Genomic DNA, 20,126 nt, shown 5'->3' on the forward strand with positions numbered 1-20,126 from the left:
GGCCACAACTACTGAGCCTGCATGCCACAACTACTGAAGCCTCCATGCCCTAGAGCCCATGTGCCACAACTACTGAGCCCATGCACCACAAATAATGAAGCCCGCACGCTCTAGGGCCCACGTGCCGCAACTGCTGAGCTCATGTGCTGCAACTACTGAAGCCTGTGTGCACCTAGACCCCGTGCTCTGCAACAAGAGAAGCCACCACAATGAGAAGCCTGCACACCGCAACGCAGAGTAGCCCCCACTCGCTGCAACTAGAGAAAGCCCGTGCGCAGCAATGAAGACCCAATGCAGCCAAAAAAAAAAAAAAAAATGCAGTATCTGCAAAATGCAATAAAAAATGAAGTATATAAAAAAAAGTTCAGAAAAATTGGTACATACATATATTATAAAACTCAGATGCAGTTTCTTAATGATACAAATTAAGTTGGATGAACAAATATTTAATTGGAAATAAATATACAGCATTTTCTAATTAGCTCCTTAGGTTAAAGGAAAAGTCATATATACTTTTTTATAATACAAGCCAGCCAGTATTTCTAAAATTAATCTTCACATACGCTTTCACATTGTAACTACTGCTGGAGAGCTGGTGATTGATAGGACTCTGCCCCCTAAGACTCCTGAGGCAGGGAAAAAGAAGGAAATTAAGAGAAGTAGTCAGCTGGTCCAAACTCAAAATTTCTCTCTAAGCTCTCTTAGCTCTTAGTGGTGTGATAGCAGTTTGATACTAGGAGTTCTAAAATGTAACACAGCATCTAACTGGAACATAAAGTGTATCAGTATTTTTATAAACTCACTACAACTGTATGAATGAATAAAGGCAATTCCAGTACATTTTATGAAGTCATAATATAAAATTATTGATTTGTATTGGATTTTCAATAGTAGTATTTAAAATACACATGGGCATTATTTACCATGTAGGTATCTTTTTAAAACCAAACAATACTACTGATCCATAATGTGTCATCGCTGAAACGGATAAATGAGAAAAGCTACATTTATTTTCTATCAGTGCGTTTTACAGAAAAGCTTTTATAAAGGTATTAAATAAACATAATGGAAAATAGTATATTACTAGTTTTTATTTAGGGGATGGAGCTTTCACTTTATCCCTTATTTTCCTCAGAGGTAGACTTTGTTTTTATTTCAATGAGTTCTTCTACTCGAGCCAGAACACTTTCAATCAAATCAAATGTGAAAAGAGCTGAATGTAGGACCTGCAATGCCAAGAAAAATTAGTGTTATTAAGGCTGCCTTTAAAGCAAAACAGAGCAAAAAAGAGAAAAGACTTCAGCTGTATGTAGCTTAGGAAAATTTCATATCTACCTTAAGCTGCATTTCAGGAGGCATATTCGGGATCTCTTCTCTACCTACAGTTAAAGAACAAAGATCTTTAGACTTCTGGACTTCTGTAAGAGAAAAAAAAAATCGTGTCACACTTAATCATTAAAACAACTCTCAGATTTCAATAATAAATTTATAAGCTACTTTAATCATTTACTAACTTAAAAAATGCCAGTTATTTGTGTAAATTAAGCCTTATTGTTTAATAGCTCAGGGTATGCTAAAATCAAGCTATGAACAAACAAAAATATTAAAATTCTGCAACATGTGAATTAATGTTTCTTTAGGTGAACAGTATTTTGGCAACTTTTTTCTTCAATATAAAATCAGAAATATACCTGTCACACTAAAAAAGACAAAATTTTTAGTAATGCCTACAGAAATACCACCATAGTGAAATAGAAAAGATCACAAGATTATTATAATAGAATTGCTGACTTTAAAAAGCAATTCTGGATCTAAGGTTCTTTTTCATAATTTGTACAAACTTAGTAGAGGGTGAAGTGGGGGATGGACCCCACAATACTAAAGGAAGTACAATGACATCCAAACAGAAATACTTGTGATACAATTAGATTCTTAATCAGACCTTGAGGTTTGAAACCAGAATATGCTTTAGTTTGGTTTAAATCTTTGTTAACCCAATTTCAGTGTTAACTGGCATATAGATTTGCCAAGAATCATTTTAATTATAAATAAAATGACTTAGCTATCACAGTTCCCTGTTTGCTCTAAGTTAGACAAGTACAAGATAAAGTTCTTTATTTTGAATATAAATGACAGTTCAAAAAAATATGACTAATTTTTAGACCTAACTGAAAATGAAACTTCACATTACCAACCTTGGCTATTTTTAATTTCTGCTTCATAATGTGCTTTTGACATATTAAGACCTGTATGGAGTGGCTTTAAGAAATTATTCTCAATCTTTTCGAGTTCTGTCCATAATCCAGTCTGTTTGGAAGAATTAATGAAACAATTAGTTATTTGGTTCAAGATGTATTGATTGCCTGCTAGTATTAAACATGTGCTGACAGTTGGAGAAACAGAAAGGAGTAAGACATGATCCTTGCCTTTCAAGGTAGAGTTGACTGTTTAATAATACATTCATTACTACATCTAGCTATTTTATCTAAATACCAGTCAAAACAAAAATGAACTTGTTCATACACTCATTACTGTGCCATGTGGATAGCTCCTGGTTTTGAGATCTGTAACTTAGAAGTTTTATCCATGAGAAAATTATTTGAGAATAATCCACACGGTCTGAGACATTTCTCTTTCCTTATAAACCATCCCCACAATGACTCTACCTTTTAAGTCCCTTCAACTCTTTATCTTTCAAATGATATTCCTGTCACATATCTAGTTCCAGGGGATTAAAAGTTTTTCTAGGGTAGCATTTTTCAAAATATTTTTACCATGACCCACAGTAAGAAATATAATTTACATCACAACTCACATTTATTTATATAGTTGAAACAAAAGTTTCACAGAATGTCCTTTCTATTTATAACATTAAATATAGCCTGGTCCTTTCCTTTTTATATATTATTTTTTAATGTCAGGTGTATTGAGGTATCATTTACATACAGTAAAATAAACATTTTTTAGCTGTACAGTTCTGAGTTTTGACAAAGATATATAGTTGTATAACCACCACCACTATAGTTTCACAACCCCAGAAGTTCCCTTGTGCCCCTCTGTAGTCAGTTTTCTTCCCCCACCCCCAGAGAATCACTGGTCTGACTTTTGTTTATATAATTTTTGCCTTTTCCAGAATGTCATATAAATGGAATCACTACTGTGTAGCTCTTTATAATAGAGTGATATTGTGATTTATAATAAATATATACTGTATTTGGTCTCCATCCTGTTCCTGGCAAAGAGCTCCTAAAACTCTTGAATTTCCTAAGTGAAGAACAGTAAAACTGTCTTTTGTTATTTATAACAAGCCCTTTCAGCCATGAATATGACTTTTGGAAAGCCCCTAATAAGAATGGGGGCTGGTTGCCAGAGGAATCAACCATGTGATTACAGGGTTCCGACTTTCAGCTCCTCTCACCACAAACTCCTGGTAGGAGAGAGGGGCTGGAGACTGAGCTCAACCACCAATGGCCAGTGATTTAATCAATCACGCCTATGTAATGAAGCCTCCATAAAAACTCAAAAGGATGGGGTTCAGAGAGCTTCTGGGTTGGTGAACACGTAGAGGTGCTGGGACAGTAGTTTAGGAGAGGGCATGAAAACTCAGCACCCCTTCCCTCATACCTTGCCTCATGCATCTCTTCCATCTGGCTGTTCCTGAATTACATCCTTCTATAATAAACCGGTAATCTAGTAAGTAAAATGTTTTCTTGAAGTTCTGTGAACAGCTTTAGCAAATTAATCGAACCTGAGGAAGGGGTCGTGGGAACCTCTGACTGATAGCCAGTCTGTCAGCAGCACAGATCAGTACCTGGACTTATGATTGGTATCGGAAGGGGGCTAATGTTGTGGGACTGAGCCCTTAGCCTGTGTAATCTGATGCTATCTCCAGGTAGAGTGTCAGAAGGAGACTGAATTGTAGGACATCTACTTGGTGTCAAAAAAAATTGCTCGCTATGGGAAAATCGCTACACATTTGGTGACCAGAAGTGTAAAAAATGAAGTGAAGTACTGAGAGTAGAGCAGAAACACTGGAATGTTTTTCCTCTACAGGTAGAAATTGACAAAATTATTCTAAAACTCATATGGAGAAGCAAAGGATCTAGAAGAGCCAAAAATTTTTTTGTTACCATTAAAACATACTTCTAAATAAATCAATAGACACAATCAAACACTGTATATGCTGGGAAAATAATCTTTCCAGGTCCAAATGAGCCATTTTCTCATTTGCCAAATAATATGCAATTATATACGCTGATAATAAAGTTTCTTTTCTACCTCTACAGAGACTAAAAGAAAGTTGGTAACTTTTCATCTTTCAAAACATTAGGGGGCTTCATTCACAAGTTCAGCATGTTGTTTCTAGCTGTCTCTAATTTTGAAGGTTTTAAGCTTTCATTTGCAAGAAAAATTATATTTTAGACTATCATTTTCATTGGGTATTTACTTTTGATGAAACTATCTTAAATAGTCTTAGCTTTAAAGTCTTATACTCATTTTCTTTCTTTTTAGAATGTGGCTCAAATTAAGGCTAAGTTTACTAATTATTGAGTCAATACTTTTTTGAATATTGTCACTATTTACAGTTTCAGATCAACAGTTCAATGTGAACATGTTTCTGTATTTTTCATTTATTTTTGTTATTGTCATGAATTTGAAAAAATATATCTCCCTCAATAAAAGTTCATTCTGAAAATACAGATTAAAATAATTTGCTTGTAAAACTTCACAATTTTACTGACAGCAGGTACAATTTATTTCCCAATTAACTACATACTATGTTACTATAAAGTTAAACTGTACATTATCATAGCCTTTCTGCTAACTGACCACTAAATACATCATAAGAGATATTGGTAAGCAACATGCATCTTATTCCTAGCCAATCCGTCATATCCCCTCCACTTTCAAACACTGTTCTTTGCAATTGACCACAAAATTTGCTGCAATATCCATAACTCTTACTAAGAATCTGTGCAAGCAACCTGATGTTTCAATTATGTTCTATTTCATTTTGTAAAAATTGCCAATCTGAACCACTAAATTGATTTAATGACTCTCTAATATGCTTGGTTATGACCAGCAATTTGAAGAACACTGTTCTAATTATATAGCTTAGGAGAGAAGTTGCTGAGTTAAGAGTATTTATTCTTCAACTCCACTGGATAATGCCAAATTGCCCAAAAAGGATTATCCACTTTGTTTCATCACTGTGCTGGATCCTAACCTATGCTACCCACCTTTTTTAACATTCGCCATTTTGATGGGTGTGCAGTGGTATCTTACTGCGGTTTTAAGTTACACTTCCATAGACACTAGTGATACTGGGAATCTTGTCTTGTGGTTATTGGCCACTTGGGTTTCCTCTTCTGTGAGCTGCCTTGCAATATGTGCATCCTTTACCGATTTTGCTGATTTGTGGTCTTTTTCTTCTTGCTTTGTAGTTATTTTTTTGATACTAACTATTGGATGGAGAAAGGAAGATTTTTTTTTTCTCTTTTTGTGGCTTTTTCAGTTTGTACACATTTTCTTTTCTTGAATAGGTTTTAGTTTCAATGTTATTAGGTTTATCAATCTACCTTTTTGTGGTTAGTGCTTTTTTACTTAAGAAACCCTTAAGTCACACAGATCTTCTCTTATAATGTGTTCTAAAAATTTCTAAGTCCCTTTTCAATGTTAAGTCTTTAATCTGTTTGGAATTTTGTTTTGTATATGTGAAATAGGCATCTAATCCCCCCTTCCCCAAACATATGACAAATTACCCAGCATCATCTATTGAAGAGTCCCATTCTTCCCTTCTAATTTGTAATGGCATCTCCATTTCAGACAGGAAGTTCAGTGCAATGGTGTAATTAAGAATGCTAGCTCTTGGAGACTGCTCAAGTCCAAAAACTGGCTCCTTCACTAGCTATGTGACTTTGAGCAAGTTCTACTTACCCTCACTACGCCTCAATTTCCTCATCAGTAAAATGAAGAAAAAAGTAATACCTTGCAGGAGGATTAAATGAGTTAATACGTGCTTAAAGCACAACTTGGCAAATGGTTCTTAATAAATATAAGCTACCATTAGCAGCATCATCATACGTATCTATTATATATATTTTCCACAGATATCTATTTTTAGGTCCTCTACTGTTTTCTACTAGTCAATCTATCCAGTCCCATGGCGATACTACTCTAAACTACTGTGGCTTTATAATAAATTATGATATCTGGCAAGGCAAGTTCCTGTCCACACACCTTGTTCCTCAAAGTTGCTGTGGCTATTCTCGGCCCTTAACTGTTCCATATGAAACTTATAATCAATCATCAAATTCCATTTTAAAAAACTAATGGGTGTTTTGAATTATACTGAATTTTTAGATTAATTTGAGAAGAACTGACAACTTTAAGATACCAAATCTTTCCATCCACATACGTATTCAAATCTCTACTTATGTCTTTTTTTATATCTCTCTATAAAGTATTATAATTTTCCTCAAAAAGTTTTACACATATTTTTACATGTTTTCCTAAGTATCTCATATTTTTGTTGCAATTATAATAAAAATATTTTCTGGTTGACTAAGAATTTTTATCATGATTATGTATTGAATGTATCAAATGCTTTTATTTTTCCTGTAACTATGTATTTCCTCTACTTTAACCTATGAATTACATTACCTTGCATTACTGGAATGAAACCAACTTAGTCCAATGACTTAAAAAAATTTTTTTTTGCTAGATCTGGTTTGGTAATATTAGTATCTATATTCATAAGTGAGATGAGCTTGTAACTTTACTTCAGCATACTATCCTAGTCTGTTTTGGTATTAAGGTCATATCTTACTAAACAGATGCATAACATTAAGCACAACTATTCTTTTTCTAGTCTTTTGAACATTTTAAATAAGACTTGAGTATCTGTTTCTTGAAATTATGGTAAAAATTATCTGACCTTGTGATTTCTCTTAGTAGACTGTGGCAGTTTTGTTAGATTATATTTTCTAACAAATTCCATTTTATTGAAGTTTCCAAATTTACTGGTATGTTTTCATGTAATTTTCTTCCTGTTTTCCAATCTGTGCTGTATTTATACTTCCTTTTTAATTAACATATTATGTCTTCATGCATTTTAAAAATCAATCTAAACAAGTATGTATCAGGAATTTTTACAAATCGAATTATATAAGATACCCAGCTGATTTTGATTAGGACCATATGCTGAGAAACAATAATCTAGAATGGCCCTGTCCAATGCCAAGGAGGAACTGAATTTTTAATTAAAAATTTAAAAAAATTAAAATTTAAATAGTCACGTGTGGCTACTGTCTATTGGACAGTGTAACACTAGGAGGTCTTTATTAAGACTTTAGCTGTTCTTAATGGCAATAATTTAATACACAGCCCATAATCTAAAACTTACAATAAGGTAATAAAATGTGCCAAAATTAGGCTAAAGAAAAGTTGTGCACATTCTGTTCAGCATAATTCCACAAATTTTTCATGTGATGGACAACAGTAATATTTTTAGAAGCATGTAGGAGTGAAGAAGCTATGGAAATAAGAATATTTTCTCTCTCCTACATTAAGATTACTAGATCTTTAAAATAAAAAAAAAAACACTACGAAGAAAATCATCTTAACATTTGTTTTATCTTCAGTGTCTAGAAAGTAACAAGATGTTAAAAAATAGTATTAAGGATAAAAATTTGAAATGTTCACAAATGCTTACTTTAAAATTTTATATCCAAGTAACTCACTGGTGGAGTAGTTCTGAGATCTTTTCAGTTCTAGAGCTTAACTATACATTTCAAATTTCACTGCAGCCTGTCTCACAAAAGAGAGAAGGCAGTTTTATACCACAGTGAAATTTATTGCCAGAACAGACAGGGACCTTGCAAAGGACACAGTCAACCATGCTAATGAAGAAATAAAAAGAAGGAAATGAATAAGACCCAGTTTTCCCTTTTCTAATTTGTGTATCACTTATTTATGAAGTAATATTGTAGAACTTCTATCACTTGTAATATTAAGGAATGTGCATAACCTTAAGTCATTTGGATCTGCAAATAACACAGAAGGGATATGTTTTAATCTTGGAGAAAGAAACAATTTAAATGAGAACCTAAAATGTGGATTATATAGAACTATAAGTATGTGTTTGTATGCCAGATATTTGTTGTGTTTTCCTAAATGAAAAGCATATATGCATACATTACATAATTCAATTTTTAGAAATTCCTGATACATACTTCTGGCCTTTACAATCTTACATTGCTTCCCTTGACCCTGCTTCCATTCTACATATTACAATCACAAATTATTTAGGAAAAGAATAGGTAAGCAGGTGGACAGGAAAGGATATGAGTAGATGGGACAGAAGGTGAGGGATAAATTATTATGGGCTATGTATTAGAATAAATTACTATAATTAAACAATTAACACTTACTTAAAGATACCTACCAAATAGTAGGGAACACTAGGTCTAAAAATTAAGTTGGTTTTACCAGTACAGATAGTTGGAGGTTCAAGGTCCAAGAAGTTATGTCAAACTGAAGTGTGGGAGAAAGTGCCTTCAACTTATGCAAAGAGATAAAGAGACATGAAATAGTAAGGTAAGGAGGGGAATGATTTATGAAAAGAATAAGTCAGTTGACAGTAACCCAATATAGCAGGGAAAGAAATGGATTATTATTCAATTATGAATCACTTTTTTTTGTATTTTAATGATTGTTCTTATTTAATTTTTCTATACACCTTTTTGATTGCTTTTCAGCTTTTCATCTGACTAGTTACCACCTCAGCACACTTAACTGCTCAAAAATAGGTACTGGTAGGAATCCTTTTGAATAAAACTACCCACAATTCAGCATCACTAGAGTATCATTTTGTTTCTCCTTTAATCACAATTTCTAAAACTCAGAAGACTCTTATTTTTTGATTAACCACAGCAGACAGATTTGCCTCTCATTTATATACATGACCTACTGTGACTGCACTTGGAAGAAATGCTTCCATGATGAACAAGCTGCCTCAAAGATGTTAGGTTGCCATCTTGGACTGATTTTTTGGCCAATTTCCTTGGTATGATAATTCTTACAGTAACTTGCATGGCAATACTATGGAATATTTGATCCCTAAAAAAAAACTTTAAAAACCATTAAATAAGAAAGCAATCTTATAAGCTGGTTATATCCTTTTCTTCACTGTACAATGTTCAAGCCAAATACATGTGAGGTATTATCTGTGGATATCATAGTAGACATTGCACAATGCTAAAACTGCTTTGCCTTCCCTCTCTAGGCAGAGGCCCGTTTGCTGCCCCTGTAGGACACTGTGCTCACTCTTAATCAGAAAGATTCTTTTTCGTCCTGTCAGGCAAATCAGATCATTTCTAGGTATGGCCTCATCCTGATGAAAGTAAAAACTCATACCATACTCTAAGGACATCTTCCTGAAGCCTCAGGACTTCCACTGCCACTGAATTTACTTGTTATCTTTCTCTTTTTATCATAAAAAAGGAGTTAGGATTTAGTTTGTGATTCAAAGGTTCTGGTCACTGCCTGGGGTCATAGCTATTTCTGCCACTTACTAGGTATATGCCCTTGTGCAAGTTAAAGATCCTTCCTGTGCTAACACTGTCTATGAAAAATAAAAACTAAAGAGCACTTATAGCATAGTGAAGTAAACGATAGCACCTGGCCAGAATAGAGCTCCCACTGGCAGGGGCTAGGGATGGGTGTGGAATGATGACGTCAGAATTAACTGGGAGGAAAAAAGGGAACTTATTGTGATGATAGTAATGTTCTATATTTGGTAAGGATTTGGATAACAGATCTAAGCATTTGTTAAACCTCAGCGAATGTACAATTAAAATTTGGGCATTTCATTTTATGTAAACTTTAACTCAAAGAAAAACTACAGACAAATATTTAACTCTTCTTAATGAAATACATGCTGAAATATTTATGGTAAAGTATGCTGATGTTTGCAGTTTATCTTGAAATGCATCAAAAAATAAGAGACTGATGGATGGAGGGTGGAGAGATGGGTAAGTGATAAAAGCAGAGTAAAATGTTAACAGTAGAATCTTGGTGGTGCATAAATCAGTGATCACTGTAAAATTCTTTCAACTTGGCTTTATGTTTGAGGGAAGGAAACTACTACTTTTTCCATAAACTTTTGATCCCAAATTATGATTTACTTAAACTAAAAAAGAAAAAAAAAACCCTCTGGCATTCTTATATAAAAATCAATTACTTGCATTTCATTTATTACTTTCTAAAACGTTTAATCACGCATGTAACTCAGGTAGTTACAGTTAATAAGATGACACACATACAGAAAGCAACTATTAGAATAGAGTAGGTAGGGACTTCCCTGGTGGCGCAGTGGTTAAGAATCCACCTGCCAACGCAGGGGACATGGGTTCGAACCCTGGTCCAGGAAGATCCCACATGCCACGGAGCAACGAAGCCCGTGCGCCACAACTACTGAGCCTGCGCTCTAGAGCCCGAGAGCCACAACTCCTAAGCGCATGTGCCACAACTACTGAAGCCCAAGCACCTAGAGCCTGTGCTCCGCAACAAGAGAAGCCAGCGCAATGAGAAGCCTGCTCACCACAACGAAGAATAGCCCCCGCTCTCCACCATTTGAGAAAGCCCGCGCGCAGCAACAAAGACCAAACGCAGCCAAATAAAAAAAGAAAAAAAAAAAGAATAGAGTAGGTAGAAAGAGAGAAGATAAAAAGCAAATGTAATTTTACTGTATGACAAATCTCCCTCAAATAGTTTTCTATTTATTGAATACCTCTAATGGTGCACTATTTTAAAAAATTTCAACTGCCTACACATTATTCAAAAGGTGCTGTTAATGGATTTAGTGCTGAAAATGCTTCAATTTGTCATTTCTGATGAGGGGATATCAAATGATCAATGATTTTATTTTATATAGCTCAGACTTAAATCATGAGCGATAGGTGGAGGTTAATGAACAAGATACGCAAATATATGTCGAGTTTCAAAAGGTTAGTTAAGTTAGGAGCTGCAACTTATCTACCTAACAAGGTTAAGCAATGTTTATAGCAAGAGAGCAGAGGTACAACAGGAAAAGAAAAGGGAAAGCTGGATGTGGGGTGGTAAGCGCTCCTGGGAATTAACTTCAAGTTTAAAGAATAATTGTTGGCACTTATCGGAGCTTTACAGCTGGGTAAAATATTAATTATGGCTTAAGTAGGTATTGATAAGAAAATACAAAACGCTTCTTATGCATTTGCGTAATAGTTTCTTTTTCAAAAAATTCACTTACTTGATTGTCATTTTCATTATCTTTGATAACCAAATACCTCAGTAAGTTTAATGAAGCCATTATCCTGTTAATTAAAAATATATAATTTGTTACATACAGTACAGTTTCATATAATCAACAATTTCAATGAATAAAGGTAAGTTAAAACCTTGGGTATATTTCTACAATTACGTTTGCCATTAGAAACCTTTCCCTTTAAAATATCTTATCAGCAAATGACGAGGTGGGCGAGTGGTTAAGGCGATGGACTGCTAAAATATCTTATCACATATCTTACCCCCTTAACATAACTTATTACTTTTGTTCTCCAAGTTCACAAAATATAATTGTGAAAATTACTATTCGTTTTTCCCCCAAGGGAGACTTGTTATCTTTAATGTCCGAGAGTACTGTCTTTTGTTTCCTGAATTTTAAGATTCCTTTTAAAAATGCTTACAACCATTTCTCAACATTCATTCGAGTATACTGAAAGTAAAATTACATGTTGTATATGAAAAAAATTGATGTATGTCCTGGAAATAAAACAATAAAATCCAAATGTATAAGCCTTTTATAAGTTATATACACGAAATTCTTAGTGTTTAGTCACCAGTGCTATAGTCCCAAATCTCTATGAGCTAGGTACATCAAAGGTACAAAATCATACTGTTAGTCATAGTTCTGGAAAGAAGAATTTTTGATTTTGTCTTTATACAATATCTAATTACTTAAATATGAAAATCTTTATGTAATTTGATGAACTAACCACTGATTATAAAATCACAGGAAAATATGTTTTATTTTAGTTAAGGTTCCCAAAGCAGGGGTTTCACATTTTATTCTGAATTTACTATGTGAACCTTAGTAATGGTCACCTCACCTATCTGAGTTTTGCAGTAGATCTGTTTCAGCACCCTCTGGGAGAAAAAGTACCAAATCTAGAAGGGAAATCAGCTGCGGTCCTGTAAACCATTTGTTATATGTTCTCTGAGAAGCAAAAGAAAAATTGAGAAAGGCTTTAAATAATAGGTTGTTAGATATATGTGTTTTTCTAATACCTTGATACTATAAAAATAAGCTATTAAACATTTAAAATATATATTTTTAACTTTAACTTCCATTCTTTCATTCACTATTTCTGGACACCTAGAACAAACTCTGCTAGTTTGAAAGCACTGGTGTGCTCCTTCTCTGTTCTCTATATGGAATTACTGAGTATTCACAAATAGACTTCAGTTTCCATTAACATTTCACAAGTATACAGCAGAACAAAAAAGTCATATTATCAGTTTGAAAAATTAATACAATTTAAGTCTATAGTTAACAAATTTCAAAATCCAGGTTTTTAAAAAAGAATAGAAATGGAGAAAAAAATATACAGGCATACCTCATTTTACTGCACTTCCCTTTACTGCATTTTTTACATATTGAAGGTTTATGGCAACTCTGTGTCAAGCAACTCTATCAGCACCATTTTTCCAACAGCATTTACTCACTTCACATCTGTGTCACATTTGATAATTCTCAAAATTTTCAAACTTTCATTAATATATATTTATCATGGTGATCTGTGATCAGTGATCTCTGATGTTACAATCGTTAACTCCTTTGGGGCACCACGAACCACGCTCATATAAGACGAACTTAATCAAAACGTGCTGTGTGTGTGTGTGTATGTGTTCCAACTGCTCCAATGACTGGCCATTCCCCCCCATCTCTCTCCTTCTCCTTGGACCTCCCTATTCCCTGAGACACAACAATATTGAAATTAGGCCAATTAATAACCCTACAAAGTATTTAAGTGAAAGGAAGAGTCATATATGTCTCATTTTAAATCAAAAGCTAGAAATGATTAAGCTTAGTGAGGAAGCATGTCAAAGGCCGAGATAGGCCTCTTGTGCCAAACAGTTAAGCCAAATTGTGAAGGCAAAGGAAAAGTTCTTGAAGGAAATTAAAAGTGCTGCTCCAGTGAACACATGAATGATAAGAAAGTGAAACAGCCTTATTGCGGATATGGAGACGGTTTTAGTGGTCTGGATAGACGATCAAACCAGCCACAACATTCTCTTAAGCCAAAACGTAATCCAGAGCAAGGTCCTAACTCTTCAATTTTATGAAGGCTAAGAGAGGTGAGAAAGCTGCAGAAGAAGTTTGAAGCTAGCAGAGGTTGGTTCATGAGATTTAAGGAAAGCAGCCATCTCCAGAACATAAAAGTGCAAGGTGAAGCAGCAAGTGCTGATACAGAAGTGCAGTAAGTTATCCAGAAAATCTAGCTAAGGTAATTAATGAAGGTAGCTATACTAACCAAAAGATTTTCAGTGTAGACGAAAACAGTCTTACACTGAAACAAGATGCCATCTAGGCTTTCACAGCTAGAGGAGAAAATTCCTGACTTCAAAGCTTCAAAGGACAGGCTGACTCTCAGAGTAATACAGCTGGTGGCTTGAAGTTGAAGCCAATGCTTAATTTTTACCATTCCAAAAATTCTAGGGCCTGTAAGAATCATGCCAAATCTACTCTGCCTGTGCTGTATAAATGGAACAACAAAACCTTGATGACAGCACATATGTTTATAACATGGTTTACTGAATATCTTAACCCTACTGTTGAGACCTACTGCTCAGAAAAAAAGACTACTTTCAAAATATTACTGCTCACTGACAATGTACCTCATCCCCCAAAAGCTCTAATGGAAATGTAAAATGAGATTAATGTTGTCTTCACGCCTGCTAACACAATATCCATTCTGCAGCCCATGGAAAAAGGAGTAATTTCAATTTCAACTTTAAAGTCTTATTCTTTAAGAAGTACATTTCATAAAGCTATAGCTGCCATAGACAGTGATTCTTCTGATGGATCTGCACAGAGCAAATTGAAAACCTTCTGGAATCATTCCTGATTCATGGGAAAAGGTCAAAATATCAACCTTCACAGGAGTTTGGAAGAAGTTGATTCCAACCCTCAAAGATGACTAGGAAGAGTTCAAGACTTCAGTGGAGGAAGTAACTACAAATGTGGTGGAAATAGCAAGAGAACTAGAATTAGAGGTGGAGCCTGAAGATGTGACTGAATTGCTGCAATCTCAATGATAAAATCTGAACGGATGAAGAATTGCTTCACATGGGTGGGCAAAGAAAATTGTTTCTTGACACGGAATGGACTCCTGGTGAAGATGCTATGAAGACTGTTGAAACAACAACAAAGGATTTAGAATATTACATAAACTTAGTTGATACAGCGGTGGCAGAGTTTGAGAGGACTGACTCCAATTTTCAAAGAAGTTCTACTGTAGGTAAAATGCTGTCAAACAGCATTGCATGTTACAGAGAAATCATTCGTGAAAGGAAGAGTCAATCTATGTGGCAATCTTCATTGTTGTCTTATGTTAAGAAATTGCCTCAGACACCCCAACCTTCAGCAACCACCGCCTTGATCAGTCAGCTGCCATCAACATCGAGGCAAGACCCTCCACCAGCAAAAAGATTACAAGTCACTGAAAGCTCAGATGATGGTTAGCATTTTTTAGAAATAAAGTATTTTAAAATTAAGGTATTTACATTGTTTTTTAAGACATAATATTGCACTTAACAGACTAAATTATAGTGTAATTAACTTCGATATGCACTGGGAAACCAAAAAATTTGTGTGACTCGCTTTACTGAGATTTTTGCTTTATCGTGGTGGTCTGGAACTAAACCCGCACTATCTCTGAGGTATGCCTGTACCCTAATACTAGAGATATAAAACATCCATAGAGCAAAATTCCACTTTAATATATTCCACAAATGAACAAATATATCCTACAAAATAAAATAAATTGATAAATGACACCTTAGTTATGCTCTTACCTTTAATGACATGTCAATTTGATTTTTGATATTTTGAATAATAAAGGCCTCCACACCTGAGTGATTACTTGTATTCAGTAAGCACCTTTAAAGCAAAATTACAATACATTTGAAATTATCTAGACTGCATATAATTAAGTGAAGATGAAAGTTTTACAAATTCAAATAGGGCATGTGCTATTTCTAGGAATACAAAAACCAGTGCAGACAACTAGCAAGGTGATCAACCAATTACAAAGTCATCTATTATGATTTCTGCCCTCACTAACTGGCAAATTCTATTTTAACTGGGTCTTTCCAACACGAAATTTCTATTAAACCAAATTTGAATCTTTTTATGCATATAGTTGCAATGATTTAACATGGCAAGGATGGTCACTAGTGTAATAGCCTAAAAACTCCCCAAATTATTCCCTGTTAGACTAGTCTGGTTAGACTAACTTAATTGCAAAGAAAGGAAACTCAGTAATGAGCTTAAGAAGAAGGGAGAGATTTTTGGGTAGGAATACAGGTAGATCAGAATAGGAAGCTGGTATAAGACATAAGCATCAAACTGAGGTTTCATAAACCTGCTCTGACTCTATCAATATAAATGAAAAAAAGATAGAATCAAGAGTGCTAGTATTGGCCAATCCCAAAGAACACTTCTTAGCACTCTGACATTGCCCCAATTTGGTTTTAACTCATTTTTATTACCTAGGTATCAACAAACTAAGGTCTGTAGGCCAAATCCAGCCTACTGCTGTTTTGTTTTATTGTAACACTTACCCCCACTACAAAGTTGAGCAGCTGCAACAGAGACTGTGTGGCCCACAAAGTCTATACTTACTTATGGCCCTTTAAGAAAGTTTGCTGATCTTCAACTCAGAGAGTTGCTAGAATCTTTTCCTCCTCAAACAGTACTATTAATAAGCTCCACTGTTAAGGTGTATATAGCCTGTCAAAAGTTATAACTCCAAAGCCATTAACTTCAACTGTGAATAATGGACATTATTGACATATGTAAAGCTCTAGCAGGAGCCCCACCAATCTCAGTTTAACCTTCTAAGTCTATTTTAATTTTAGAGTATTTCAATTAAACTGAAATATATACTATTATTCATGTAATATATATTTATATATGTATCCATAATTTTTGATTAACACTTCACTACCTATCACAGAGAAGAGAATTTAATATGGCTTCCAAGTAGAGAAGAATTACATGTAAAACATACCGAAATACAGTAACCTAGAATAATTAATGGCATTAATTTGGTTTTTAATCAACCACACATTTCACAATTAACCATTGATACATACCTAAATAAAGTATATTTCCCTTGTGGATCCAACTTGTTAATATACAGCTGAAGCATAGCTAAACCCTTTTTCCTCTAAAATGGAACAAATAATATTGTTACATAAACTAAAGATTAAATTATTTATTAAAATTTCTCACTGCAACTCATTTAGTTCCAGACATTTACATACCAATGTCTCAGTGGGGCAGAGTGTCATTACTTTGACTAAGCCCTGGAAATAAAAAAAAATTTTAATTCAAACGTTAGATTATACTGACTACAAAGAAACAACTATATTATCAATGGACACTAAAAATTCAGAGAAATGAGGGTAAGAGATTTAAAGATGAAGTAAATTTTTCCCTGAGCCTTTCATTCTACTGTTTTGTCTACAGGGAGCTTAGTACAATCCATTTTGTAAGTGCTATTGAGTGGGTGTTACAAAGTATATCATTAGAAGTAATTTTCAATTATGTCTAGAGTGGCCAAAAAAATGAAACCGAACATACAGAAATATAATCCATTAATTTAAAATAATCAGGCTTATTATACTAACAAAAGCCATATTTTTCTATTTAAATAGTGGAAAAACAATTTTCTACATTGACATCTAAGACCTACCTGGCTATGATAACTAATAAACAGGCAAAATAAATCACAGGAGGGAAAAAAAAAATGTCTTTGTAGTAATGAGTTATACACGCCTTGATGGAGTCCTGAGGACTTGAGTTATGATGATAAAAGTAAGGAGCTTCATTTTCCAGGATTTCTACAGAACCAAAGTGTTGAGGACGCAAGTTATATTTTTCCACTAGATGCTATGCTGTCAACTATAGCAGCCACTAGCCACGTATAGCTATTTAAGTTTAAATTAATTTAAATTAAATAAAATTTAGAATTTAGTTCCACATTTCAAGTGAACATCTCCGGTGTTCAATGTGGCTAGTGGCTTTCAAACTGTATGGCACAGATAATAGGACAATTTTACCATCACAAAAAGTTCTATTGGACAGCAAGGCACTAGAGTTTTCAAAGGATATGGAGAAGAAAGTGGGAGAGGAGTCTGAAAAGACCTTTACTTAAGTTCAGAATAGGAAAGGGGCTTTTTTCAAGATCAGAATACATATTTTACTTACCTGAGGTACAGTAAGAAAACTCTTGATTTCTAAGTACTGGTGAAGTAGACGGTTGTCCTCTATTCTCAATAAACCATTCTCCAACAGATCCTACAGGTGAAAATATATGCAGAGATACATATATGGTAAAGTCAACAGCTGTATTTGTCAACATGACTATGTATTTAAATGAGTGCAAACAAGTCTTACCAATCCTTTGGAGAAAACAGACTCCTCTGTTCTGGAAGAGAATATTAAAATTTATCAACATGGTTTTCTAAACTGCTCTAGAATTATTCTTCATTTTAGGAAAAATAAAGCAAAAATTGAAATTTAAATACTTAAAAAATGCATATTAAGGAGAAATTCTGTTGAAGAACCTAGTCAAAATTCTTAACCCACCTTTGATCTGTCTTTTGATTTGGCTACTGATATCCAAATCTAACCAAAAGCAGCCCACTCAGGGCTTATTTCCTGGTATCAGATCAGTAGATCTTCCACAGCAAGTGCTAAGAAATCAATTATACCTGATATAATACTAAGTATTCTAATTGATTAATTGGTAAAATCTTTTCAATTCTTTATATATATATATATAAATTAATGCTTTCCATTTGTGATTATTAAAGTTCTACAATCACTGTTAACTAAATATTTAAGATCTGTGGCAAAAAATATTATCTCAGGCTCCAGGTTCTTATTCTAACCACACAAGGAATTAAAAATGTTATGTTTTTTGGCCCAATGACTAAACAGTTTGGAAATCTTAAGACTATAGAATTTAAGATTGAAATCAATACATATTCTCATTTTATGAATATAACAGAAGCTAAGTAAAAATGTAAAATCATTAAGACATACATAATACAGTAAATTTACAGAGTTAATAACTACTTGTGCCAGGAGACCCTTGGAAATTCCTGCCTTGTAGGCCGAGGCTTTGGACATTTGCCATGTTACAAATCTTCCTTCACCTGGGAAGAGATGGGATTAATAAACTGTCACTAGTATTCCTAGAGGATAGTACTGAAAGGCCCTGACTGATCTCAAGAGATAATTTAAACATGTTATAGAAAAAGAAAACAAAGCATATAGAGTTTTGCAAAATTCTTAAATTTTATCTGTCTGGGAAAACTATGCATACCCGTTACTTGGTAATTTTTTGTTAAAAGAGAAAGTCTTCCTTCTTATTAGTGCCTCAAATGAGAAAAGCTATTGAATGATATCACTATCAATAATCTAAGTTATAAAAGGTGGAGTTAAGACACTTTCTTCCTTTTGATGCAGTTCACAGATTGTGTCCATGAAGCAAAACCAAGGATGAATTTCTTTTATTGACCACCCCTCCTTAGATCAGACGAGGCTGCAGTGGGATAGAGGTGGTTTAATTTATCAACTTCTGAAATAAGCAAAGAAACCTTAGAAGCAGATGACTGGAAACCTCTTTAGAAGACAATATTTTAAAATTATCTTTCGTTTAAAATAAGAGATTTTGTTGTAAAAACATCTTTGGTTCACTTCTATCTCTGCTGTGAATATCTGCTTCACTATTTTATAAAATAATCAATTAATTAACTAGGGTCTGGCAAAGAGAAAGTAGTCTCCCCTGATCTTGACAAGAACTATTTTAACATACTATTTAATTCTGAGATGCCATCTAAATGATCTTACCTTTGTAAAAGGACTTCAATATGCCCCATATTAAACTGCAAAAGGTATGATGGGCTAAAATAGAAAAAACATGTATATATAAACACACACACACGCACACACACACACACACACACATACACATGCACTTTTAGAAGTTTTACATACATAAATACTGTTATGGGTTGAATTGTGTCCTCTCAAAAAAGATATGCTGTAGTCCTAACTGCCAGTACCTCAGCATACGACCTTATTTGGAGAAAAAGTCTCTCTTTTTTAAAAAGTTGGGGTAGTGATGGGCAGGGACAGAGCAGGAACCCCCCACCCTGGGGACAGGATCTTTACAGAGGTAATCAAGATAAACTGAGGTCATTAATATGAGTCTTAATCCAATATGACTGCTACCCTTATAAAAAAGGGAAATGTGGACAGAGACAAGCACACAGGGAGAGTTCTATATGAACATGAAGGCAGAGACTGGAGTGATGCACCTACAAGCCAAGGAACATCAAGGAAGGAACCAATCCTGACCACACCTTGACCTCAGACTTCTAACCTCTAGAATGATAAGATAATAAATTTCTGTTATTTTAAGCTATCCACAGTTTGTGGTACTTTGTTATGGCAGCTCTAGCAAACTAATATACATACGTAAGTCATTTTGGTGGCAGAGTATGATTAAGGGTCTATGCTCTGGGGTCAGACAGAACTATGTTTGAATTCCACCTATCCTACTAACTAGCTGTATGATCTTGGGTGGTATGTATCATAACTTGTCTAAGCTAGTTATTTTCAATTGTAAAATGAGATAGTGCTCTATTTAAAAGGGTTATTATAAAGATTAGATAATGTACACAAAGCTATTATAGTGTTTAATACATGGTAAACATGCAAGTGGTAGCTATTATTGCTATATTTACATACAAATATATCTCCAGGTATATTCATACCTAAATATACA

The 20,126-nt window shown here is 34.2% G+C and overlaps 1 protein-coding gene across 6 annotated transcripts in view; it reads right to left on the minus strand.

Moving 5' to 3' along the window:
* Positions 1-879: 879 nt before the first annotated feature.
* Positions 880-20,126, minus strand: part of GLMN (glomulin, FKBP associated protein) — a 46,634-nt gene continuing 27,387 nt past the window's right edge. For 3 of the 6 annotated variants that reach the window (XM_068540303.1, XM_068540302.1, XM_068540301.1), the window contains exons 9-19: positions 19,187-19,240; positions 17,726-17,756; positions 17,537-17,626; positions 16,591-16,632; positions 16,420-16,493; positions 15,118-15,202; positions 12,150-12,256; positions 11,291-11,354; positions 2,196-2,307; positions 1,336-1,418; positions 883-1,226 (exon numbers count right to left, since the gene is read on the minus strand). In XM_068540303.1, the coding sequence (XP_068396404.1) occupies positions 1,116-1,226; positions 1,336-1,418; positions 2,196-2,307; positions 11,291-11,354; positions 12,150-12,256; positions 15,118-15,202; positions 16,420-16,493; positions 16,591-16,632; positions 17,537-17,626; positions 17,726-17,756; positions 19,187-19,240 (853 nt within the window). In that variant the 3' untranslated portion in view covers positions 883-1,115. Of the gene's footprint in view, positions 1,227-1,335; positions 1,419-2,195; positions 2,308-11,290; positions 11,355-12,149; positions 12,257-15,117; positions 15,203-16,419; positions 16,494-16,590; positions 16,633-17,536; positions 17,627-17,725; positions 17,757-19,186; positions 19,241-20,126 lie in introns of all 6 variants that reach the window. The other 3 variants (XM_068540304.1, XM_068540305.1, XM_068540307.1) reach the window with 2 other exon arrangements.

This window comes from Eschrichtius robustus, chromosome 3 (assembly GCF_028021215.1).
Source record: "Eschrichtius robustus isolate mEscRob2 chromosome 3, mEscRob2.pri, whole genome shotgun sequence".
NCBI classification, from domain to species: Eukaryota; Metazoa; Chordata; class Mammalia; order Artiodactyla; family Eschrichtiidae; genus Eschrichtius; species Eschrichtius robustus.